Source organism: Colius striatus, chromosome 12, assembly GCF_028858725.1.
Source record: "Colius striatus isolate bColStr4 chromosome 12, bColStr4.1.hap1, whole genome shotgun sequence".
Classification (NCBI taxonomy): Eukaryota; Metazoa; Chordata; class Aves; order Coliiformes; family Coliidae; genus Colius; species Colius striatus.
In genome coordinates, this window is record NC_084770.1 from 14532351 (window position 1) to 14557971 (window position 25621).

Genomic DNA, 25621 nt, shown 5'->3' on the forward strand with positions numbered 1-25621 from the left:
GAGGGCAGGCAAGCACACATGGTGCCAAGAAAGCTCAAGTAGAGGTGAATTGTGGGCACATTGACAGCAGTCTATCAGGGAAGAGAGGGTCACTTTTTTAGGTATCACAAATTCCAGCCCTGGCTCCCTGAACGACATCTGTAATCTTCCAAAAAGCAAGAGCAGGATTGACTGGCTCAGTATCAGTCACATCTGAATGACAGAGAGGCACTAGAAGGAACAAGCTCTCCTAATGAAACCAACTGGTCGCAGGAGAGATTTTTGGAGCGCATCAGATCAACATCCGTCTGCTTTGTCTGGCAAATATTTATTCAGCTTTAGGGCTTTGGTTAATTAGGAGTTCATGTAGCAGTTGAGGTATTTGCACTCTTCTTTAAAGACCTTCACCTTGCGAAGATCTTTTCTTTCCAGAGTTTTAATTTTTTTCCCAACGTCCCAAATGCATTTCTTCTACAGATACTTCAGCACACAATGTGTCCAGTGCCTTTATCAAGCCAGTGCTGCTACTCCTGGAGCACCCCAGTGTGGAACTGACCCAAGTGCAGATGCCCCAGGCTGCCTGATAAGCCTATGCATGTGCATGTCCTGTAATATTCAGGCACCAAAACCATTTAAAGTAAATCAAGTACTTCAGATCTGCAAAGTGCATGTGCAGACAGAAAGCATTTACAAATACAAGTGCTTTCTCATAAAAAAATCAATAATATACTGTAATTCTCTTCACACACCATCAACTCCAAGACCCAGACATCTTAACTGAAAAAGAGTTTGGCTAAGATTCCTTTTATTTTCTTAAATTCACACTTAAGATAAACCTTCTCTAGAATTTAGAGACCTGATTGTATACAAAGCATCCTCTTAACCTGCTGTACCCTACAGCTGTGCTCACGCTGCCTTGGCAATTACAGCTGCACAGCTGTCACACTACACCACAACCTTCCACATACTTCCCTACATCTACCTATCAGTGGAGAAGAAAAAGGCATGTTTCTAGTTTGCTTTCCTTGGTGAAGTTTCAGAACTAGAACCAGGCTCCCCTTCCTTTTGTGGAGTTGTTCGGCATGTGATCATTTTTAATAGGCACAAGACATAAAATTCACATGATTCTCCCACTAGCTTCCTTAATACACTTCTCCTGTCCTGTGCCTGCCATCTCCTCTGAGGCTGGAATTACCAAACAAAGCTGCTTCATCTTCCAAACTGACAATACAAAGTACAGCTTGTCCAAAAAAGTCTCATCATTCAGTGCATCCCACCACCCAGCATGTATGTGCACACAGAAAACTGAACGCACTATTCACCTCCTAAGAGAGGGTTTGTTCTGCTCCATAACTTGGACAGATCACTTTTGCCAATATCTGATTCAGGGCAGAAAGCTCCTATTTATTTATTCTTGGATTCACATATAAATGGCTTAGAATAGCCATCTGTTGAAAACATTCCTTCACTTCTATAGAAGAGCAGCAGGGTTTTCTGATATTCAGATAACAACGTGATGCAATGTTTGACACATGCTGGCAAGTCAAAGACTTCTTGGGTTTATGCTTTTCCTGCTCATGATCTCATGCTGAGATCATGCCTCTGCGCAAGCTATGGTTACCCACCACAACAGTAAGAACTTGTGTGTGAAGTCTCTCACTTGCATTTCTGGTATGGAAGAACCTAAAAGGACAACTCAAAACAGCACTGGCTTACACCCTAAGAAATTTTTTCCCCCACAAGTAAGATAAAAATCAATAAATCATCTAATATATCCCTCCTTTAAATTATTCCTTACACAAGGATAATTACAGATTGCAAAATACAGATTGCAAGAAATACATATTTCAGTACATACTGTTTCTTTCCGTGAGATTTGGAATTACAAATTGTCACTTGCTACTCAAATATAAGAGATTTATGCTCAGGTATCCCATAATCTTTTTTATGCTCTTCAAATAATTTCCTTAGTTTCTGTAGATACAATGCGTGTAGCTGTTCAATCTCTTCAGAGGTGGGGTTCAACTTCTGTTTTACAGGAATGGGGCTTCCCACTGCAAATCAAACACAACAGCAGCATTAGCTTTATTGATATCTCTGTTTAAGTAAAATGGTTTCCCTCCTGTAACAGCTCCACTGCAGCTCCCAGTGAAGTGGCAGAATCAATTCTTTTGCCTTCAGGCCTGATCCTGCATTTCACAAACCTGAGCCTTGGGTCTGGTTCCTTCCTTTTGCTCAAATAGAAGTTCAGATAAAACTAATTTGAAACCCTCATCACTTCATTTTGGCAGCAAACAAAAAAGCAAATAAGAATGAGGTTAAACTCTATCTTGAAGGAGCAGTCCCATGGGCTCTGTGCTACTTTGCCATTGGGGTAGTATTCCACAAGTTCAAAACAAAAAGTACCTTCTCATTGTCTTTTCTGATCTGAATACTAAAGGTATTCACTGTGAGGGACATGCCTAAGAGGTCAGTGTTGCCCTCAACCATGAAGGTATCTTCCCGTTTATTTAGAATGGGCATCGCTGCAGCAGTGCCAGAAATGTTGTTGGCCACCTCAGCCTAGGAAGAGGTGGCACATAACACCCTGAGATCCTGTAAGGTATCTCTGAACCATCCATTGCCCACAAATATAATCCCAACCTAAATATCTCCAGGCAGGCACTGAACAAAGCCTGATACCTGCAGTGTTGGAGCAAGAGCAAGGGAAACATGGGAGGTAATTCCACAGAAATCCAAGGAGCAGCTGCCTCCTTCCCAAAACTGCAGCTAAAAAAAGCCTGCAATATGCTAAGAGAAGCTTCTCATGGTCTCAGTCTTCCTTGTGTTGTTCAATCACTACAGATTTTGACAGCTGTTCTTGCACTGGAGGCACTGAGAACTTAATAGCACTGTCCAAGATTACAGAGGAAGCCTGTAGAAAAGCAGAGGATTAAAAGCACCCTCCAGGACATTTTAAAAAGGCATCTGAAAATCCCTTTCAACAGATGTTGCCACTTCAAATTGGATGGTGTTGACTAAAGGGAAGCAAAGTCTAACCAGAACCACAAAGGGGCTGATTCTGCAAGTTCCTGCTGCAGCTTTGGCTGCCAAGAGCTCCCAGGCCCTATGTGGTGCTCAAATTCAAACTTTAAAGGTAGGAACCCAGCCCTGGATTGAGCAACACCTTAGGGGATGTGAAATCAATATATACTCAACTCTGGATTTCCAGAAGCACGAGACACCAAACAACCTCCAAGCCCTTCTGCAGCAGTCTTTTCTCCTAAGAGTCAAAGTTTCTTGTGGAACTGGAAACTACATTCATCTTCAAGTGCTGATCTAAGTGGACCTGCTTTAGCAGAGGGGTCAGACTAGATGATCTCTAAAGGTCCCTTCTAACCCCTACCATTCTGTGATTCTGTGATCTCTAATTTTCAGTGTAGCCTTAAGTGACCTGCTTAATTTGATGTTTTGGAGTTGACTCTATTTCTGAAAAGAAGTAACAACTTCCAGGAAAAACGAAAGTACCTCATCTGCCAAGCCCAAAACACTCAGCTATCAGGGACTTTGACTCTACTGAATTGAATCTCCTTGTTTTAGAACCCATGGTTTCTGAACCAGAAGGAGACACCCCGATCCCTGGTCAGGTTGTCAACACAGGTAACCAGCTCGGGTGGAGCTCAGCACGCCGTCGCCACACCTTACTGGAGCTGAGACACTCTCAGAGCCACGTTGGGCCACACCAACGCCCCCTCCGAGAATGCAGGGGCATGGTGACAGTTTTCAAACGTGACGAAATAGACATACTAAAGGTAAGGGATTTCCTGAGATCTTACAACAAATTCTGTTGCAAGACTCTGGTCTTGCTAATTTGAAGCACTCCTACGCCATGGACCACCTCTGTCCTTGCAGTAAATATTACAAGGATGAAGATTTGCCTCAAAGTAAGAGATGTTTTAAGGACCAGATCAGTCTCAATGTCATCAGCTCAAGGAAAAACTGCAGAAAATACTTTGCTCTCATGAGAAGGCTTGGAAGTTTTTTTAGCTTTAAAACATGAGACATTTTTAGCCTGCCTGTGCTTTACAAGTTAAATATTTTCTAAAACATTTTACTATATGCACTAAGAAGATACAGAGCTGCATGAAATTTAATACACATTTTTGTCTTAAACATTTTTATTTGATCCATACTAGAATCAAATAATTCCTTCATCACAGGGACTACCTTTTTAAATGTCCCTTATGGAATACCAGAAAAGCTTGATTCCCTTTTCTGTAGAAATAGGCTTTATTAGTTCTCTCAGCTCAGAACCTGTCTAAAAATGATTTATGCAAAACACAGAGACAGACAGATATTTGCTTCTCATGATGCCCACCACATTTTTAAAGGTGTGGTTGTCAATAGCACTAGTTAAAGTCAATAAGAATCAAAAGTTCTACACTGTCTTCTAAAGTGTCTTAAAAGTTCTACTATCCCTTCAGTTCTACACTGAAGTGACAGTAGACGACCAGGAATGAGGGAGAAAAACTTCACTTCCAAACTTCCTGTTAACATGGCATGCTCTCAATTCAACATGAATGGATCTTTCCACAAGAGAAAAAAAAAAAAAAGAGAAATAAAACCTCTCACAAACAAGCTGTGTCAAAGCTGCCATAAAGGCCCTCTCCTCCATCTCTCCCCTGTCCCCATGAGCACCAGGTCAGGACTGCACCAGCTGCTTCCAGAAGCCTTGCTCTGGAGCACCACTGCAGTGGTTATGAAATGAAGGTGGCTCAGAAATGAAGGTGCTGGACATCTTACAGAATAATGGCAACATCCAGAATCTGCAGCAACAGCTGCAGAGCTGTGGCAGCCCTGTGCTACAGACTGGACAACCCCTTGGGCTTCCTGAAAGACTGCTGAGGAAGCCTGTGAATAACTGCAAATGAAGAATAAGATTTGGTCTGGGATAGAAAGGGAGAAAAGAATTTCCTCTTTTAATTAAGAAAGGATGGGAATGAAGTAAAAAAACATCTTTCTTTTAAACAAATACTTGCTTTAGACACACAATCAATTCCTTCTGTTACAACAGATTTATAAACTTAAACAGTTATTAGTAGCACAGTTATACATTTTTAAACATTTGCAAAAGCTGTAGAAAAGACAGAGGGAACTTACCAACAGTGTGAATAGGTTGCCTGTAAGGTATAATGCCAAAACTGTACTGAAACACTCCTCTAGCATGAAATAGCGGTAAAGCAAAGCCCATTATCTTCTGCAACTTCTCCTGTAGATTTCTGAGCCATGAACCTTTAGGGTTTGCAACTTGCTTAAACAGTTCATTTTCACCGAAGGAAAACACTGGAACCAGATGAGCCCTGTAAAACAATGAAAACACTGAGAATCCCACATCAGTATTTGCACTGCAGGTCACATCAGCAGTGTGGAAACAGTTCACAATAACTGGCACAGAAAGCTTCAGCAGCTCTAGGCTGCTTTGGAGGTTTTGGGTTTAAAAAAATAAGTAGTTATCATTTAACTAGCTTTTGGGCAGTATTTAACTGGTTGCTACCTGTCATAACTTTTTAAGAGTGTTTATGATCACAAAAGTGACTAATTGTATATATCATAAGTACGATTACAATCTTATCCACCACACTTTCAGCAAGTCCGCCCTTGTCCCACTGCATTTTCTCCCTTGGCAAGAAAAGAAGCCTCACTGCTAACCTTGTAATGCTTCCAGCTGGGTGGCATCAAAACCAGATCTTGGCCTTCCTCTGCCTTTTGACCGGAGCAATGATTTCAGCACAAAAACTGTGATACAAACCAGACACCGTTCCAGCCAGGAGTGCAATGCCAAATCCCTCTGCTGGTCAATGCACAGTGAAATCCTGCTTCCTCCAGACTTCTTCAAAGACACCAGCCTTAGTCCATTATTACCAGAGGTCAAATCTTACCCACAGAAGTTACACTATCTCACTTTGGCTCCTGCTCAGCCTAATGAATTCTCATTCAGTTCATGAATTGGCTTGGGGGGAAGGGCACTCATTAGCTTCTGGACGAACTATGCAGGCGAATGGAATCAGTGCAGTCATCTCCAACAGGCAAAAACATTGCTGTATTTAAAACCTTGACTGCAATGTGCTTTTTCATTAGTGCTTAGTTTCATTAAACAATACTCTACAGAGTTTAAAGAAAAAAGAAGAGTTATCTTCAGCAGTCTCTGAAGGATACAGAGATGTTTTACTTGCTTAAGTCTTAGCTTCTATATCTTACCTCCATTCAGCCCAGACTAACTTTGAGAAAAACCTCACTCTAAAATAGCAACATTGCTATAATATTGTCAGGATGAATTATTGCAGAGCTCTGAAAGCCTGAGGAGGATGCATTGAGGACATGGCTGGCTGGAAAGTACTGTGGACAATGAAAACCCACCTGTTTGGAAAAAAAATAACTGCTTCTACAGCTTCTCAAGCCTGAGGACCCTCAAAGACCATCATTTACACTCACTATTCTGACTTGTGTCAGCTCAAAGGTCCTTAAATAGAGCATATCTCAAAGGAAATACCTATAAAGGAAATATCAGAAAGCCTGCTTACATACTGTGGTTGTGTAAATACCCCACTTTATACTACAACACTAAGACAAACAGGAACATGTTGTGGTGCAACAGAACCCTGACACTGTGGGATTTGTTTTAACCTGGTGAAGGCTTTTGCAAGATGCTATGTAGGAGGTTGACAGAGAGAAATAAGTAACTTAAAATTGTGAAACTAATGATAAGTCAGCTGATTCATTATTTGTTTCTTATCTTTAGGATTTCTTCACTTCATACCAGATATCTGTACTACCTTGAACCAAAATGTCTTTGCAGAAGTGAAGATTTTTGTTGACGTATTCAAACCACATTTGAGGACTTCCTAGCTGAGGAACCACAGCTTCTCTGTGCTGGCAATACTGGAGCCAGGGCCAGAGAACACAGGCCTCTGCATTGCCTCTTCCTCTCTTAGTATTTGATGCTGGAGATCACAAGCATTAGAAACATGTGCAGGCACTGATGGCAGGTGATTCTTCTTATCCACATCATACAAACCTCCCTTGCCCTTTAATTTCTGCATTAGCTAGAAGCTTGTTTCACATTTTGTTAATTGTTAGAAACAAAATGTTAAAACCAGAAGAGATCAAGACTGCCCACAGTACTGAAAAAGCTCTGACTGTTAAGAGGCACTGTCCCACAGCCTTACTGTACAGAAATGAAGACAAGATTCCTATACTTCAAGTAAAAGCGGTTTTTCTTGTCAGTGCTCAGGCTCAGAATGACTGTAGCCTGCTGGTTAAGGTGACCATGTGTGTGGCGTAGGTTCCAAGTCACTCAGGTGGCAACAGACTTTACTACCCTAGAGGAGAGCTCTAGATAACTAAGCCTCTAAGAAAGAGAGGAATCATCACTTGAAACAAAGGACTTCAGAAGGTAAGAAGCAGCCATTCCTGTGTTTTGTAAGTGTCCTGATCTTCCGGTTGTATGTTTGGGTTGCTTTTGAAATCAAGGCCATGAGGCGAATCTAGTTTCTCAATCCAAATGACTTTAGATGAAAGACAAACACCAACCTTTGTGATCTGACAGATCAGACATTTACTTTAAGAAAAAAACCAAAAAAGAGCACCTAAATATTCTTCTAAGCTTCATGGCTAAAAAAATAAAAGATGCTGACTGTATTTAGGATCCCACTGAATTAATCCAAAGTTGAGCAGAAATTGAATAAAGACTCATTTAGGCACTAAAGTCCTAACTTAAATACACAAGTATTGTTTCTAGGTATGAATTAAATTAAAATGTTACTTTATACTGGAGAACGGGTCCTTTATGAGACTCCTAGTGATATGTATATAAAACCCTCTGGGAATTTTGACACAGAACAGTTTCTAGAAAAAATGGACCTTGGCATCCTGTGTGGAAACAGAGAGCTCTTCTCAGACACTATGTATTTTCCATATAATAGCTTAAAAATCTGTTACAGATTTCTCAAGACTAATTTTTTATTCCTCGTTGCTTTGCATGTCAATTCATAATCCTGAGACCTGTTCAGAAAACTTAGCAAAAACAAGTCATTGGTTCCAATATTTCTAGGATACAAGATATCTGGATCAGTTCACATAAACACAGCAGCTTATACTGTGTAAATCACTGAAAAGATATTAATACCATCTCTGATTAATTACACAATGAGAGTAAAAATTCAGCTAGTTTTTAATGAGATTTTCATCAAAAATTCCCAGAAACTTACTTTTGCAAATAGTAACCTTCAAAAGAAAGACTTCAGAATAAAGGTGAAACAAATATTCCTAGACCACAATTTTCAGTGATTAAATAAAACAGAGCTTAGCCTTCTCTTTTTTTTTTTGCTTAAAATAATAATAAAAAAAAAAATCTACCTTAATATCACTTCAATTTACAGAACAGAAAATAGAATGTCTGCTCCATTCAGCAGTAACAGCCCAAGTTTACTAATATTGTTTCATAATTCTTCTTAAGATATGGTAATAACACCTACTGCTTATAAATTACGAAAGTCCAAGGGAGTTTTCAACAGCCTCTGATTGGTTCTAGGTAGACAGACTGGCTCCTGTGCCAGACATCTGCACATTCTTAGACAAGTAACTCTTTCAAATTCTAGCTCTAGAAGTTTATTATATTTCATCTGAACTATATTTAAGAATCAATCTATATTCAAACCATGTTTACTGCAGCAGCCCAGATGGGAAACCTACCCATGTTTCAAGGCCATTTTAATAAAGCCCTTCCTCTTGAGGATGGTCAAAGTTAAACTTCCAGGATGTGCATTCAGAGATTCCTCTGCTCCTCCGATCACAATGATGGATGCGTGGCCGCCTCCCTTGTTATTCAGCACATATGAGACACTCTCCTTGGATGCAGACACCATTCCTTCAAGAGCAAACATTTTAAGAGTGACCACTGGATCGTCATGTACAAGTACAGTGGAATTTAAGTAATACTTTTAAATTTGTAATTATGTTTCCGAACGATTACAAGATAGGACAGGGTTCAAAGACTTGGGTTCACCCTCCTCACTGAAACAGATTTAGTCTTAGGTAAGGTCTTTGATTTCACAATGTTTAGCTAAATGTTGTTGCCTATTACAGGAGTTTTGATATCTTCAAGGAACAGTGTGCTCTTCTGCAAATTTAATGCCTCTTCAGAGAGATTCTGTGCCCAAGAACAGAAAAGTTTAACGGCAGCAGATGCTGTTGAGAGGCAGCAGCTAAAGCCATTCAGCAGGTGCATATAAACACGGGCACAGAGGGTTTAACAGAATGAAGACAGGACTTGTGAACTCACACATGGATCTACAGTGCCAAGCTGATCCCATTTGTCCTTTTCAGAACTCTAAAGCATCAGCTCCACCTAACACAATGGCATGACAGCATCAGAAGAATTGGAAAAGACTCACTTGCACCATTCGAAATGACTGCATCAACACATTCTCTGATAACCAGGACTTGGGACTCATCAGTCTACCTAAGCTAAAATAGCAGAACATATGAAGGTTCTCCTGGTACTCCTAATCCTTCTAATCAAAGGCATGCTGTTGTACAAGCCTGTAATGTCAACTCAGACCTTGCTCTGAACTTGACACTTTGGAAAATCCCCTTTCTAACAGCTATGCATCTGACCCTGACTCCTTTGTGACCTAAGTTTTACTTCCAAGGCTCATAGTGGTACCGTTTACCCAGAAGCCACATTTAGTTACATTGTGTTGAATTAACATAGTCCAAATCACAATCTAGAGATCAAGCCTAATTTGTGGTGGTGGTGGGTTGGTTTGTTGGGTTTGGTTGGGGTTTTTTGGGGGGGTTCTAAAAGCAAGATTATTGTGATGCAGTTTTAAGAGCTGATCACAAAGAGAAATAGCTTGATGCTGGACAAGTTCAGACCACACTAAAAAGCTACTTCCATTTGCCACATATGTCTTCACAGTCACTATTACTCTTAAAAAATGCAACTGGCCTGAGACTTGCTAGTACTTTGAGTATGCTCATTCACCCATCAGCATGCATCTTCTCTGGAGGAGAATGCAGGAGCCACTGACTTTCCCAGGACAGTTTCATCTCCCTGCTGAAGCAGAAATATCAGCCTGTGTGCAGGGCACTGCTCCCATTCACTCACACAGCATCTCAGTGTTTGCAGCCTCAAAGGCTTCAGAGACAGCTACAAGAGGCTGGAAGATGAAGGAGCATGGCCTGCAGTACATGAAAGTTGTGCAAACATTTTGTCATTTGACTGGTAACCTGTATTATACCAAAGGTCTCCTCTGGTTTATCAGCTACCTACCTGTGAAAAATGAGCTATAATGCTGACAATTCTTTAGCATGCTTTTTACTCAAGATATTTCACATCTATCAGGTAAATATTTACTCCTATGGGTCAAGATGTCAAAAACATGTAAAGCTGACTTGCAGGTTCGGCAACATTTAAAATTGTCATCTTCCTCCACTGCCAATCCCTTAACTTCACAAAGCTGAAAGAATCCTCTCAGAAATAACATTTGTGTGGAAGGGCATTCTCTGGTATGTTGAAGCATATATGAATATGCAATTCTGATATGAATCTGAACACCACCCTAGGCATGTTTCTACAAATGGAACAATTGCATAGCTTATCTGAAATTATAGCACTGTGTTGCAGTCAGGAATAAGGGCTCGATGTCTGTCTCCCAAATTTAGCCTTGTATACGAAACTCTGCTTACTCAAATGCTCTAGTAAATGGATTTAAGTAAAATAACTCCTGTATTAAACCACTGTAGGGGAACATTAGGCCTGATTTCATTACATATTCTTATGTTCCCGAAGCTCTGCTTGTTATTTTTATCTTTTATTACTGCAGCACCAGTAATATCATCACTTTATGACAACCATTGTTTAGAACAAAGAAAAAAGGTTCCTGTCTTTACAGTTTACATCTCCACACAGACATGGACCTCAGAAGCAGGTAATTAACTTCCAACTAAGAAGCTATTTTGTAATGAATAGCCTTTCAGGTAAGACACTATCCTCAATTTATTTTACAAGTGTCTACACAACGACTAAATAATGCTATAAATTCATCTGCCCTTCTCTTCTTGTAAGCACCTAAAACTCCGTACTACCATCTCATAGTTCAAGGGAAAAACAGCAATTTTTTTTCAGAAAGAAAAAAGCAGCTCAATGATAGAGTCTAACAAAACAATTAATAAAACCTTTACAATTGTTTTGCAACAACTGTTCATCATAAAAGAGAAGTTTAATTTAGCACCAATGCTGATTCTGCTAAGTGAAATTACTTACCATTTATAGGTACAGGAGTAGACTCTACAAAGTGAAGTTATAATACAAAGCAACATCTGAAACATTCTGCTTTTACCTACCAGCACTCATGATGTATTCTCTGAAGAAGGGACAGCCAAACCACATGGGCATGATATGAAGATATGGGGTTAGCCCAGGAAATAAGTTTTTGAAACCTGTACCAGTGCAAAAGTTTCCAAAGGCTCCAGCTACAAGGACCCCATGAGGGTGAAAGCCAAGTAAGTAGTTGTGTTTTGGGCTCAAATCTGAAGTTTTTACAAGCTGAAAAACAGAGACAGTGAAAGACATAATGTAAATATTATAACTTACCTCAGAAGGATTCTCAAAAGCAACAAGTATGAAGGTTGTACATTGACAGGACACAGAATCAATGACAATTAATTTCCTTCTGAACACTCTGAAGTACTGTCCCATTTTACAGCTGAACAAAGTTTAAATAGATGTCTCTCAAGATACCATGTCTAGAATTTACTGTGCTGCGGCACAATCTTGTGACCCAACAGTCCAAGCAGAAAATCATCCTCAACCCTTTCTGTCACTAAATCTCAAGACTTCCCATGTTTTAAAAAGAAATTAGGTTCACCCTGGACTCCATACCAGCATTTTACGAAAGATGACTCTGAGATGTTTGTCTATGTTCATAGCTATGCAAGCTGTCTCTTTTCCTTTTACTCACGTGAATGGGAAAGTATTCCCTAAAGTGCTTCCAAACAGTCCAGCTTCTGACCCACTGGGACCGTCTGCCTCCTGTGCATGGCGTTTCCCAGTCAAAGTAGAGCCACAGCAGGTACAGAACAGCAAGGAACCAGAAGTTGCCCAGGATCAGGATCACAAAGAATCCCCAGCAAAACTCTGCTACAAGAGACAAAAAAGGAAGCCATAGCAAGTATTAATCACGCCCGTCTCCTTTTAAGACTTTGAATTCCAACCCCTGATATTTTTATTATAGATGCCACCCAACTGAAGTCAGCTTATTCCACATTGTGTGTCCGCTGTAGTACTTTGTGTGTCCCACAACTGGTTTTCACGAGGGCAATATCCTGTAACGTCCTAAAAGGAGTTACACCAGGAAAAAATATTGAGCTAAATACATGAGTGGAGTAAAAAAATAACAAAGTACATCAGGCAATCATTTGGCTTACACAATGTAAATATTACCAGAACTGAAAACTTTGGAATAAACAGGTGGACCAACCACTCATCGTAGTTAAGATCAGCTTCATTCAGCATAGAGATTACCTGAGCGTTGAAAAGTCACCACGGATTCCCTGTACCAAGCAGGTTTCAGGCTGCTGAAATTCAGGGCTTAACTTGGCCTACGGGCACTCTTGTGTTCCCTCCAATCTGAATACTTTTTCATAAAATACTTAAATAATTTGTTCTGAACTTCTGGCAACTTGCCTTTGTGCCTAGTTTGACTGCATCTTCAGAGTAGAAATGGATATATTGCCACGGGGTAACACAGAACTACTGCTGCTCAGATTGAGTAGGAAAGAAAGGGATCAACTCTCCCATTTCTGGCAGGGAGTGAACAGAAAAATAAGGAATTGCATTTGCTTTGAGGAAGAGAGACAAGAACAACCATAAACAAAACCAGAAGTAGGATCAAATCTACTCTTTTGAAGGTTACTCCATTCTTCAGTACTACCAGTACAGAAGCTCATTGCTTCCGCTTGAACAGGCAACCTTGGTCTTGCAGAGAGAAGCACCTCAGTAAGAGCTCTAGAAAAACACCACAGATAACTGAGGCTCACAGACCTCCAAAGTCAATGGGGAAAATTCCCAAAAGCTGCAACGAGTTCCAAGGAACATAATTAACGCAGGACAAGTACCAATAGGTGAAAGAGGATACTCAATTCCTCTGCTCTGGAGGGAGAAGCCACTGGGAATCCCACACCAGCAACAGTTCAAAAAAGGGCACAAAAATATCTTGAGGAAAAATCTTTACCTGTTTTTTGAAGAAGAGATCCTGAAACTATAAAAATTTCTAGGAATGTTAATCTGGACAGGATGACGAGGTTCATGGGCTAAGTTTGAGTAAGTATGAAGGTTTTTTGTAATTGCCATGAATCAGTAAGTTGTTATACTAAAAATGGTGCCCACATTTCTATCTCCTACCCTTCCTTTCAGAAGGACTTTTGTCTCAGTGCAGAATCACGTGGCTTTTACTATCAGTTTCCTAACCAAATGGTTAAAAGGTGCTTTGGATCAAAGCATCCTAACTGAGAGAGCTAATTAAATCAGCAGCAGTAAGTACCAGATAGCAATACTTAATACTAAGCAGACAAGCATACACAAGGTCAACAAGTTCACTGCTTGGCTTTATAGCTAGAACACGTTCTAGCATGCATATAAGGTATGGGTAGAGAAGTATGCTGTCAGCACTTCCTAAGGGATGTTCAGCATCTCATAAGACAAAGATGATTTATTACCACATTTGCAACAAGACATGCAAAGCAAATTCCTTTTACCACAAGATGAGTTAAACACTGATGACTCAAACCCAACAAGCCTATAAACACAAAAACAGTGTTTTCTCCTTCAGAGAAGATAGTGAGTAAACAAATGGCAAACGCTTTACCTAAGTTCATCAACAGCTTCCAGGCAAAAGGTGAATAACTTCAAATTCAGTACTTTACTGCATGATTGCCTCCTTAGATGTATTTCCAATGTATGCTGCAAGCATATTTTTTTTTGCTTGAACCTGAATTAAAGCTTTGAATATATCTCTGTGGTATATTGGAACAGCAGAGAAAAAAAGGAAGGAAAACAACTGATTAAGAGAAAAAAAAATCTGCCATGGGACTCAACATCCATTTTGCCAGTCAACGCTGATGAAACTTTACATCACCTTTCCCCCATTTCCCCATTTAAAACATATGGATGATCAGCTGCAGGAACTGGATGAAAAATATTATATATAGTGTTAGCTAGCAGCACTGACAGCCATCCTGCCCAAGGCTGTTGGAACTTTGCTTATTAAGTAGGCTCTAAGTTTGCAGCTGTGGGCACCAACTTCATAAAATAGTTAAATATCACAGAGATAGGAAGTAGGATACCAGCACATAGGGTGGGAAAATACAGGTCATCTCAGGAAATGCATTTACAGCTACTAAGAAGTCAAAAATGTTTCAACAATATCTATCTACTGTGAGAGCCACCAAATCTAAGGATTGTCCACTGGAAGCAAAGCCTGTGGAGTATACTTTCAGAGCGGTCACAGGCCACGTCTGGGCAGTGCGGGTGTATCCTAGGTGCCCAGGATGCTCATCTCAACCCAACCAGCACTACAGGCTCTCCAGAGTATCTCACAGAGCCAGGCAGAGCAGCTCGCACCGAGACCTCCAGACCGCTCAACAACTCTGACAGGTCCCAACAACTCAACAGTTCCTGTTGCCTCCCACATGCCTTCAGCAAACTGCTCCTATGTCTTAAATGAGCTGGAGACCTTCAGAGTAAACCACAAAGGACACCTTTATCCCACCGGCTTTCTAGTGAAAACAGGGTGAGATGGTATTTTTAATAGGGAACTTTTCTGGGCTTTATGAGTACATATACATATCAATACACAAAGCAAGGAGAAAAGCTCATTATCTCTGTCCCCAGTGGAATAAAAATGAAACGTAGCATATTCTTCAACAGCCACATTGATGTATCTAAAATAGAACAGTTTTTTCCTCACCTTTAGTCTTCAGAGCAGTAATGCTTTCAAGCTGGGTACCTGAGGGACAAAATATTGGAGGGAACACACAAGGATAATTGCACAGCGATGTTTTCATCCCTGACAGACATTTGCTCCTCTCTATTATCTCTCAAAGTACCACATATAAGTTGATTTTGGCACTAATTTTTTTTTGCCCTGCTTGGGACTCCTTCCACGAGGAGAAATGCAAAGAAAATAATTAAAAAGCAGCTTTAGTTTCTGGAAATGATTTCTCAATTATTTATAAACTATAAAGAAAGGGATAGAAATTTAAATTAAATAAGAAATACAGAAAATGGACTCCAACAGTCCAGGAAGATGAGAGACAACAGGCAATGCCTACAAGGAAGCGACCTGCCCATGCAACAGTAAGCAAGTTCATGCCTCTGCAGAGAGCTGTTCTGCATAGCATAGAAAGTCTCTTTTCTAAAAAATAGAATTAAAATGTTAGTACTCTCCTGTTTAGAGCTCACTAGTCCGTGTGATTCTGTCACCACAGCAGGCAATACAGTTCTACCAATTCACGGTTTTCCACCAGAAGCACAGGAACTTGCCACTTTTTACCTATGGCAGACACAGACTGTTCAGCAAAAACCAAACTGGGACGTTTAAACTAACTGCACTGGAAAATTATTGAAATCCACAGGAATTTGATAGTCATCTCCAGGACTGAGGTGGTAAGGAGGGCAGCATTTGCTTAATGTCAGCAAGTTATATCAGTCTCCCATAGTGGAGGTCCTCTGTCAGATTATTAGTCACAACTGGGAGCCCCAGTCACAAGCATATTTGAGCATTCCTACCTCAAGAGAGCTGTATTTCAACACTAGGACAAACACAAACCCTCAAATTCCAAGCTTTGGAGTCTGGTTTAAAGGCTTGTTTACTCTGGAATTTGCTTCTAGTTTCCAAGCAAGCAGACCTCCCACTGGCAAATACTGATAAATCTCAGATAGGGAGCATTAGGCACTATTGACTTGTAGATGGGGATTTACTGTGTCCAGACCACTCTGAGTTACTAATTACCAAAACCTGAGACAATATGCCAAATTTAGTCAATACAGTTCCTGCTTGTTTTTTTCTCCTAAGACATCACTCTCAGTTATGTTCACACCCAGGTTGCCTAGCCAGGGCCTCTGGCCTGATGTAGCACATTTTTCTCTTCTTATTCTTGAGATACACATGGACACGTGGTTAAACTCCCTCCCTAAGATGCAGGTAGCATTCCTAGAAATACTAGTCAGTCAAGCATCACTAAGTATCCTGTTATTCTCTGTGTTCAGACATCAGTTCCTGCCCATGGGCCTGCAATAAGCTTCCGGGACAGGTGAATCCAGACCAACAAAAACAAGCAGCAATACCAGCCAGTTTGCTAGGAAAGGCTCATCGAGCTTAACTGGGTTTTCTTAGTTTCAGAAGAGAGCTTTTAAAAACAGGCTTTGAGGAAGGATGAGACCATTTTAGTCAGCTAAAGCTGATGAATTAAATCAGTACCAGATAACAAAACACCATGGCATGTTTGGGGAAAAGGCTATTTTTTGCTTTAGCACATTACACTGTCACCTGCTTTCTCAACACTTAAGTCACTTATTATTCCAGCAGTAATATCTTACTCCCTGGCAAACGTTTCACTGTTTCTATTATTTTGGGGAAGCCAGATCCACAACACAAGACTGTCTCCAGGCACCTTCAATTAACAGAACACTTCAACCCACATGCATAGAAGTTTAATCACAGAGGAACAGGATGTACTTTAATACACACCAATGCCTTTAGCATATTATTTTGTGGCTTCATGGATATTGAAGTTTACCTTTTATTATGTACTGATTTTGTATTATTAAGTATTTTGCAAATAAACACTGGGGCAGATGCACAACAGTCATTTCCTAGGTCCCTGGTAAGGAGAAAATCTTGCTGCTAGGCCATTGCTAGACCTATAAAGTGAGCCATCATTCTCCCCGACCACCACCTTGTCTCAAAACAAAATCCCAGTATCCTAGTCATAGGGTTAAACTCTCTCACTTCCACCTCATTGTCTGGACCAACCCCAGTTACCTAGTCCTGCCTTTGATTTTCTACGTGCTCAAATTCCACTATCTCTTTTCATATCACATGCCAGGAGCTGGAAGGAGAGCAGAGCAGCTCACCGATTCACCTTCCAGCTTTATTTTCTCTAAAATGCTGTAATTTGATTTGCATACATTAGGGAAGAAGAACAACAAAAGGCTAAAGCACCTGTAAAGCATCTCACTTAAACAAAATCTCCATTGATTTGTCTTTGTTTAAACTGTTTTACTTTTAAATGAACCCTTTGATCTTCCTCCTGTCTAGGTACTGATCAACTCCTGATACCAACTGAACCTTACTCACAGTGTGCACACTGAAGCACACAGCTCACCCTGCAGCACACTTACATACCAATGGTACATTGCTGCTCACCAGCAACCCCAAAACCTACACTTCTTCCTAACAGAAGGATGTTATTAGCTGCAGTAAAATCAATTCAGTCAAAGCTCTTAAGAAAAACATGTTCAAGTTTAAAACCAAAGATTTCATACTAAACACCAGGAACACCCGTTGCACTCACTGATAAGCAAAAATTATTTTGCCTCTATGTACTCTCAAACCTACAAAAATAGAGTGCTGTAACCTCTTCGCTCAGCCCAGCAGCACTTACAGGCTTGAGATTTCATTTCTCTGAGTGACTTTCTACCTGGGGTTGGGCTGAACAATGCCACAGAGAGACCACAAGTAGGTATCAGCGCACAGCTTCAAAGAAGGGCATGATGCTGGTCCTGCACAAGGTTAAGTGAGGGCCAGGCCCGTCGTGAGACTGTCATCCCTGGCCACACCTATGAACCTCTAATAAGAGTAATTACATCAATCAAAATCGTCTGTTTCAGCTTTTTCTTCCAAAACAGGTACTCTGAAATAGCAAGACTTGGTGTATTTGTTGTTTCAGCAACAACACACTAACATTGAAATTATGCTTCAACCTGAAGCTGTCTTGGATTTCTGTTTAATACAGCGAGAAAGAGCATCATTGTAGCCTTTCCCATTCTCATAGCTTTAGTTTTTGAGACTCCAGACTGAGACCACTCTTCCTCAAAAAGAAGGAAGCCCTTTTAAAACAATTTTTCATGCAACTTTACCTGAACTATTTCAGCCTGCTGCACTTCAGAGTGCATAAAATAGCAAACCACATGGCAGTTTCAGCTGGCATACGGTGGGGGACTGTTAGATGGGCATTTCTCTTGTCTAATCTAGCAGCTCTTAGATACAGCTCATAGTATTTCAGAACTTATTTTTGCTTCTGGTGTCATGCCCTTGGATAACGAAAAGAAGAATCACAGCTACAATGAACACTTGTCTTTTCTGTTTGAGGGTGAACTTTGGCAGCTTGCAGCGAAACAGGGAGGCACAGAAACTTCCACCCAGAATTTTAAAGAGGTTACTTTTGTATGTAATGAAATTCTGTGCACATCTGTACAGCTTTTCTGAGGCAGAAGCACATTTATTCTGCCTAAGCTCTACAGCAGAAGCAACGTATCTGTAGTGCAGACTCAAACCAAGGCAGTAAAGCTGTACAAGGAAGAAGTTTCTTGTTTGTGCAATTCTCATTGACTAATTCGCTCTTTGGTGATAGGTGGTGATAAGATTCAGTCTTCAATGTCTATTGCATGTACGTATTTCAGATCAACTCCTGAGTAGCTTTTAGTCACACAAGCAGAAGTGCATTTCCAATTGTTAGTTCCCCAATCTCAGAAAACCACACAACACTATGACAAAGCGAGACTGAAGAGCAAGGGGCAAAGACCAACTTAATGTGCTTTTTATACTAAGTTCAGCTATTCTTAATGGTCTCAGCCAGGAAGATAAAACTGATGCTTGATCCTCAGAGTCTTCTATCCAAGTCAGATTATGAATTCCAAGTTGCAACAGATTCACATTTCCCTGAGGGCTTATCCTGTGTGTGAAATCGTGTTTTCCCAGATTTAAAAGATAGTATTATCCGGTTCAGCTTTTGTCTTTCAGGGCACTAGTTTTCACAGTTATCTTACTTTACCTGTAAATCCTATCAGTCCATTTTATTAAGCTATGGCACCTTTCCACATACCTAGGTGGACAACTTTAGAAACTAAGCCAGTAGCCTAAATATTCACTGCTCTACTCAGAATCCTTGTATCTATAATATGAATCATATGGTATTATCTCTTCATATTTTCACATGCAGATATTTTTACATAAGAAAGAGTGAATCTGAAGAAGATTTTTCTTGGTATAAACTAATTCCATCCACGTATCAACCAGTCATCTACCCCTACAACCTATCCTGTGATGAATTCACACAGTATTTCACTTGCACTGGGGCATCCCCTGAGGAATTTGGAAGCATCACTTTTGAATTCAAGAGCTTACAGACTCCATATTGTCTGCTCAGCAGACAAAAAAAAAGAAGTCTGGAAAATCCAGATACAATAGCAACTCAGAATATCAGAAACCAACCCATTTTTTACCTCTTTAAGTCATTTAGGATTCAGTCGTCTTTTTTTTTCAGGAGCTAAGTAAAACTTTTTGGCCAGATGACTCTGACTGCCCTATGACCGAAAGGGTATGCCTACAAAATTAAAAGGTCACCTTGGATAGCTCTACAGATAAACACCCTCACGAATGTACAAGCAAATGATTAATATTAGAACTCATTTGTCCACCAAAATTCAAGCGTTCTTCAAACAGAAGTTTTTCATGACCACGTGCACTCACTACATTCAACATAAGCAGCCGTAACACTGCGTCTTTGTTGATTTTCCTTGACATTTATTCCCAGGCAGCACCAGCTGCAGAAGACAGCTGCCTACTTCTCCCACTAAACTGCAGAAAGAGTGGATTTTCCACAGCGCGCTACTTCTAGTAAGCAGAGAAGGACATGATTTTCTGCAGCAGCACTGGTAGCAACCAAGCTAGGACAAAAAACTGTTTCCTTCCACTGTCATTGAACTTCTACTGCATTATCATTAGACTGGAATAATAGTATATGCCAAGATCTAATTCAATAACAGAAAATTAGCAGCAGAGGCTATTTACAATACAGCCACAAACATGAACTGTTTGTAGTCCAACCACATATAATTCAGAAGTAACAAACAGCCAAGTGTTAAGGATAAACCTGGGTGTTTTACACCCTATGTGCTTTCCCCACATATCCAAAACCTTTAAGACCAGGCTAACAACCTAACTAAAAAAAAACCCACCTCACCTGAAAGACATCAGCCCACCATCTGAATTATATCATATTTGCAAGATATACAAGGAACAATTGTGCACATTCCTTTCCTCCTTTTAAGTCCTAAAGCATAGATGATCATAAAGTGTTCCACCACTTCCAGTAACACACAGGTAGTTGGTTGCTCTGTACCTCAGAAGAGTTTTGTTCCACACAGACTATTCAATAACTGCATCCCAAATTACAGGCAAATTACAGGATCTGGCCCCAGAGCTAAGGCTTAGCTTACCTTGACAACTGACTCATTTTATCAAGTTCAAGCTAACTAATGATTAAGATTTGCTGCTGTGAATAGGTGTTTAGTGATCAGAATTTATCAAGATATTAAGAAAATTCACTTAGAGAAATCTGCGGAAAAAGTTTACCAAGTCAAATAGTTAGGAACATTTTGCATAAGTTTATGGAAGTGGCTGCATTTGAGGCAGTTCACTGTCTATCCTCACTAATTTTCATCACCTGGTTAAATGATAATTTTATTGAACTACAGTATATAAAGTTATTTTACAAAATCGGTAGTGAAGACAGCACTAGCCATGTACCAGCCTTTATGTCCAATAAAAAGTTCAATTAAAAAACCTAGTGGTCACTAACTTTTTAAGATCACATTTGAACCCATAGAAGACAGAAAACCCTCAAAAAAGAGAAAATGCCATCCAGAGATTTCGGGGAACAGGAGGCCCAAGCCCAGAAGAGGGTCTTGTCAGCTCGGGGAGAGCCCACTGCGATGCTCTTTCCCACTCGAGGACAGCCGGGGAGTTGCTGGCAGCCCGGCTGCCTCTCCTCCCACGTGGAACCGCAAGGTGACACCGACCGATGTCTACAGGTGACGCTGGTTAAGGAAAAAGCCGATTCTTTCCCTTTTCTCTAGGGCAAGGGCAAGAAGAAGGGAGGCTGTTACCCAGCAGGAGGAAAGAGAAGATCCACTGTAGCACGGCGACTGTCTGGATCCTCCTCCTTAAGGGGATGTTGATAGGGGCAAACTCGACCTTCATGCTGACGGTGGGAGAGCAGCGCGGGGAAGGACAGGCGCACCGGCCGCCGCACCGCCGGCAGCCGCGGCAGCAGCGCGGGTCGCGCCCCCTCCCGCCGCCGGCGCTGCCCACGGCCGCGGCAGCGGGGCCCTGGCGCGGCCCCAGTAGGCGGGGACGGGGCGGCACCTTCCTCCCCCGCGCCCCGCCCCTACCGCGGGGAGCCGGAGCCTGACCCTCACCGAGGGACGGGCAGAGCAGGGGCTCGGCTGCGAGACTGGCCGCTCGGAACGCGGGCATGGATGATGCCGGCCCTCAGCCGCCAAGCGCCGCACCTGTCCCCTCTCCTAGTAAACGACAGCAGGCAACGGGGGCAAAGGTGCCCACCGCTTTATTAGTGCGAGCTACGACCCTCAAGCCCGGGCACTCGGGTTGTGCAGCGGAGACCGTTCCGGCACAGGAGCCCGGAACGGGCCGTGACTTCTGCTCCGCGGAGCGGCCGGCGCCATCCCTGCCCGCTCCTCATCCCGCGGCGTGTCCCGGCGCATAAGGCGCTTACAGTCAGCTGACGGGACTACACCAACAGCTTAAACACGCTGCGGCGCCGAGGCTTAACGCTTTCAGTCCTCATTCAACCACCGAGCACCGGCACCGAGCCCGGCGCGTCACTGACGTTCGGAACCGTTCGGAAAAAGCATCCAGTATGCCAATCCCGCCGCTCCCAGGGCTGCCACAGCGCGGCCCCGCAGCACCCGCTGCCCGCCTGGCAGCTCCCGCCCCGCCGCTCGCACCCGCCGCCTCACGCGCGGGGGCTCCAGGCTGTCATCGCCGTAGCTGTCCGCCGCGCTGCCGGTGCTCGCCGCGCTTCCCGCCTCCTCCCTGGGGGTAGCAGAAGGGCGGACCCACTCCAGAGGCGCCTGGCCGGGCTCCCTCCGCACTGTCACGCCGGGCGGCTCGGGGGGCGCGGGGCGGAGGAAAAGCGGGCGGCCTTCAGGCAACTCGGCGGGAGGCGCGACGCCGAGGGGTCCTGGCGGCGGTAGGGACCTGTCGAGCCGCGGCGCAGGCGCGGTGCGGGCGGCCTGGCCGGGTGCCGCCATGCCGACTGTCAGCGTGAAGCGGGACGTGCTGTTCCAGGCGCTGGGCCGGAGCTACAGTGAGTGGCGCGGGAGGGCCTGGGGCTGCGCGGGGCCGCCGCTTGCCTCACGCCACCTCCCAGGCGGCTGGTCGGGGCGGCCCGTGCCTGTCCCCCGCGGGGTACCGGCCGGCAGCGAAGGCGGCGGCCGGAGCGTCCCGGAGATCCTCGGGTTGTACGTCAGGAGGCGACCGTGGCCCAGCCTGGACAAACCCTTGACGGGCGGTGGCAGTGGGGCAGTCCCACCTCTTCGCTAGTCGCATGTCCTGCGTGCATGGTGCTGAGCTGACCCTCAGATCAGCGGTGGTGTTTGTCTCAGCGGTGCTTGGTCCGCAGCCGCCTGCTCCGCAGAAGGCCACACCGTGTCAAAGCCGTGTATTTTCTTTGGACTCTTCACCCTTGTGCCCAGATACGTGGTGTTTGAGTTCAAATCACTCGGAAAATCAGAAACATACATTTCCAATGCACAGTTTCAGTTTGGAGTTTCACTCTGTATTTTAGGAACTGCTCAAATCAAAAAGGAAGGGAAGAGGTGGGAGCTGGCAAAGCAAGCGATTACTACTGTCGTTTTAATCAGTCCTCCTTCCTCGGCTCCGTAGAGATGTGACTTCAGAACTGTTTGGTTGAAGGAGAGTTTAGGGACATGCAGCAGTTTATCTAGCCCACAGTGGAGCTGGGAAGCTCTTAAGACACAAATCTCCATTTTCAGATCAGGCTGTACTACGCACATGTCATAATGCTGTCAATGCAACTTCTGTGTAACAAGATGACTGATTAAAGAAGTAGCTGTTAGCAGAAGCTGCTCAGTTACTCTCTTCTTGCTTTGTTATCTGTTCAGGTCAGAGTTACCCTGATAGACTTGGCTGAGGAGCTGGTACTGAAGCTCAGAAGCCCTTCCTGTAACAGTAACATGACAATCAATGCAATATGTACTGCAGAAACTGCTACTCAGTTGCAAATATAAGCAATTTTTTTCTTTCAAAATAGCATTTGTTACCTTGTTTTAAAACATTCAAAACAAACACCAAAACAAATAGAGGTGTCTTTATTAATCAAAATTCACTTATTTTTTCACAGCCGATGAAGAATTTAATGACCTTTGCTTTGAGTTTGGTTTGGAGCTTGATGAAATTGTAAGTAGCCTTTGTAGTGTACTGACAGCATTTACACTTGGTAACCATTTATACTACGTTATTCCCAGCATATTCCCTGCTACAGTACCAGCCAATGCCCTCCAGCACATACCAAGAAAATGTCTAGGCAAGGTTTGGGGGACACCACACCCAGGTGTCCTCAAAAAGCAATGTGGATGAGGCTTGAAGGTTCTCATGACCTATACAGTCTTTCAGCAGTACTGCAGCAGGCTTTTCATCCAGAAACATCCTCATATATTTACATACCAAAGGGCAGAATATGTAACAGACCTATAGGTTCTTGTTATAAAATACTGTTTTAACAGAGAGAGGTGTTTTCAATCTGGAGAAAAAAACAAAACAAAATGTATAAAAACTGTTGTCTTGGAAGCAAGAGACCCCAAGGTGGCATATTGTTGTACTTAGGGAAGTCAGCAGTCTGTGTCATTTGGTCTTTAGTCTCTGGCCTCCTATTATTTAGCAACATAAATCTGTCCACAGACCCCACATCAAACATATTCTATGAGATCTGTTTGGCTTTGTGGCGTGGGTATTCTTCTGTGCAATACCCACTAAAGGTAACAATGTCCAGGCCAAATACTTAAATTGTAGCTAATTCATATTTAAAGTTTTGATTTAGATTCTGTACTTGCAAGAATTGGATAGACTTGTTAATTGTATCCATGTAAATCTTGTTCAAGGAGACCTGTTTTGGTTTTGCTTCTTAGTTTTAATTAATTGCTCTTTAATGATGTTTATTAAAAGACATCTGAACATCGCATGTTATGCTTTATTTCAGAATAGGCTTGATATGACATTTACTGATCTATTGCCCAAAAAAACCCATCTGAGTTCTCCACTGGGATCTGCTAGCCTGGACACTCTTGCTTCTATAAGCTTTCTTTAAAATTCAAATCCTAATAGTGAATTTTTCTTTCAGTGTACTGCATTTCAGTCTCAGAATCTCAGAAAGACTGAGATTTAGTGTAATTTCAGGTATTTGGTGTGTCCATTTGCTGTATAAATCCAAATGATACTGTTAAACTTCTAAGTAATACAATTTTTCTTATTATCTCACTACCATACCCCTGTCAATGTTAAGATATTCCAGGTTAAACCCCTTTTTTTTTCTTAATTTCAGACATCTGAGAAAGACATTATAAGTAAAGAAAAAGGTGCAGAAAAGGCAAAGGGTGCATCTGATACCATTCTCTATAAAATCGATGTTCCTGCCAACCGTTACGATCTTCTTTGCCTTGAAGGGTTGGTCCGAGGACTGCAGGTCTTTAAAGAAAGGTAATGCAGAGTTGTGAGGTTTTTATGTGGTTTGCTGTGTGTTCTGGTCAGAAACAAACCTCCCACTTGGTTGGATATTGAGTAAAATCTCACGTGTAGATCAGATTTGTCAGATGTTCCTCTGGACAGGATCTATTCCATATTTTTTAAAGAGAAGACTAGAGTGGTACTGGGTTTTGAATCTGTTCAATTTTTCAACTGCTGTTCCATTTAAGGCTTATCCTCTGTAAACACCTCCTGCAGAGGAACTTTTATGTGATCCTCTGCAATAAATACCAAAACAAATAATTTATTTCACTTCCCTGTTATGAATTTTATCTTTTTCAGTCCTTACTTTCTAGTTCAGTAATCTGTTCACCATCCATAGAAAACAAGTTTTAAGCAGTTACCTAATCTACATGCCAAGAGATGTCACTAAGAAAGTTTCCTACATATAATTGTTGCTACATTTCTAAAGTTTCCTGCATTTGGGGAACTTGCTTTGTTTTAGTTACAGATTTGTTTCTGGTTTTATTCTAGGATAAATCTCCCGAGGTATGAAAAGATAATACCAGCTCAGGGTGAAGGTCAGAAGCTGATTATCACCAAAGAGGTAAAAGTGTTTACTGCACCTTTGTAAATTCATTGAGAGTTTCTGAACCAGCAAGCTGGATGGCAGTACCAATTTGATAAGAACAGCAAGATCGGAAATTGGATTTGCAGAACAAGAGCTAAAGAAATTTTAATATCTCATTGTGATTTACTTTCAGGGAAAGGGGAGGAACAAAAGACAAATTATTTTAGGTGAACATAGTAGTAGA

General features: G+C 42.0%; 2 protein-coding genes across 2 annotated transcripts in view; one reads left to right on the top strand and one right to left on the bottom strand.

Moving 5' to 3' along the window:
• Window positions 1-671: 671 nt before the first annotated feature.
• On the bottom strand, window positions 672-21367 carry MOGAT1 (monoacylglycerol O-acyltransferase 1). Its single transcript, XM_010197358.2, has 6 exons — window positions 21191-21367; window positions 11982-12160; window positions 11365-11566; window positions 8710-8884; window positions 5119-5318; window positions 672-2033 (listed from the first exon to the last, which is right to left on the bottom strand). The coding sequence occupies exons 1-6, from the start codon at window positions 21282-21284 to the stop codon at window positions 1879-1881; spliced, it is 1005 nt and encodes a 334-aa protein (XP_010195660.1). The 5' UTR covers window positions 21285-21367; the 3' UTR covers window positions 672-1878.
• A 944-nt stretch (window positions 21368-22311) lies between these two features.
• FARSB (phenylalanyl-tRNA synthetase subunit beta) overlaps window positions 22312-25621 on the top strand; it is a 33138-nt gene continuing 29828 nt past the window's right edge. Inside the window, exons 1-4 of the mRNA XM_062005631.1 lie at window positions 22312-22413; window positions 23470-23525; window positions 24667-24821; window positions 25341-25413. Of these exons, the coding sequence (XP_061861615.1) occupies window positions 22356-22413; window positions 23470-23525; window positions 24667-24821; window positions 25341-25413 (342 nt within the window). The 5' untranslated portion in view covers window positions 22312-22355. The remainder of the gene's footprint in view (window positions 22414-23469; window positions 23526-24666; window positions 24822-25340; window positions 25414-25621) is intronic.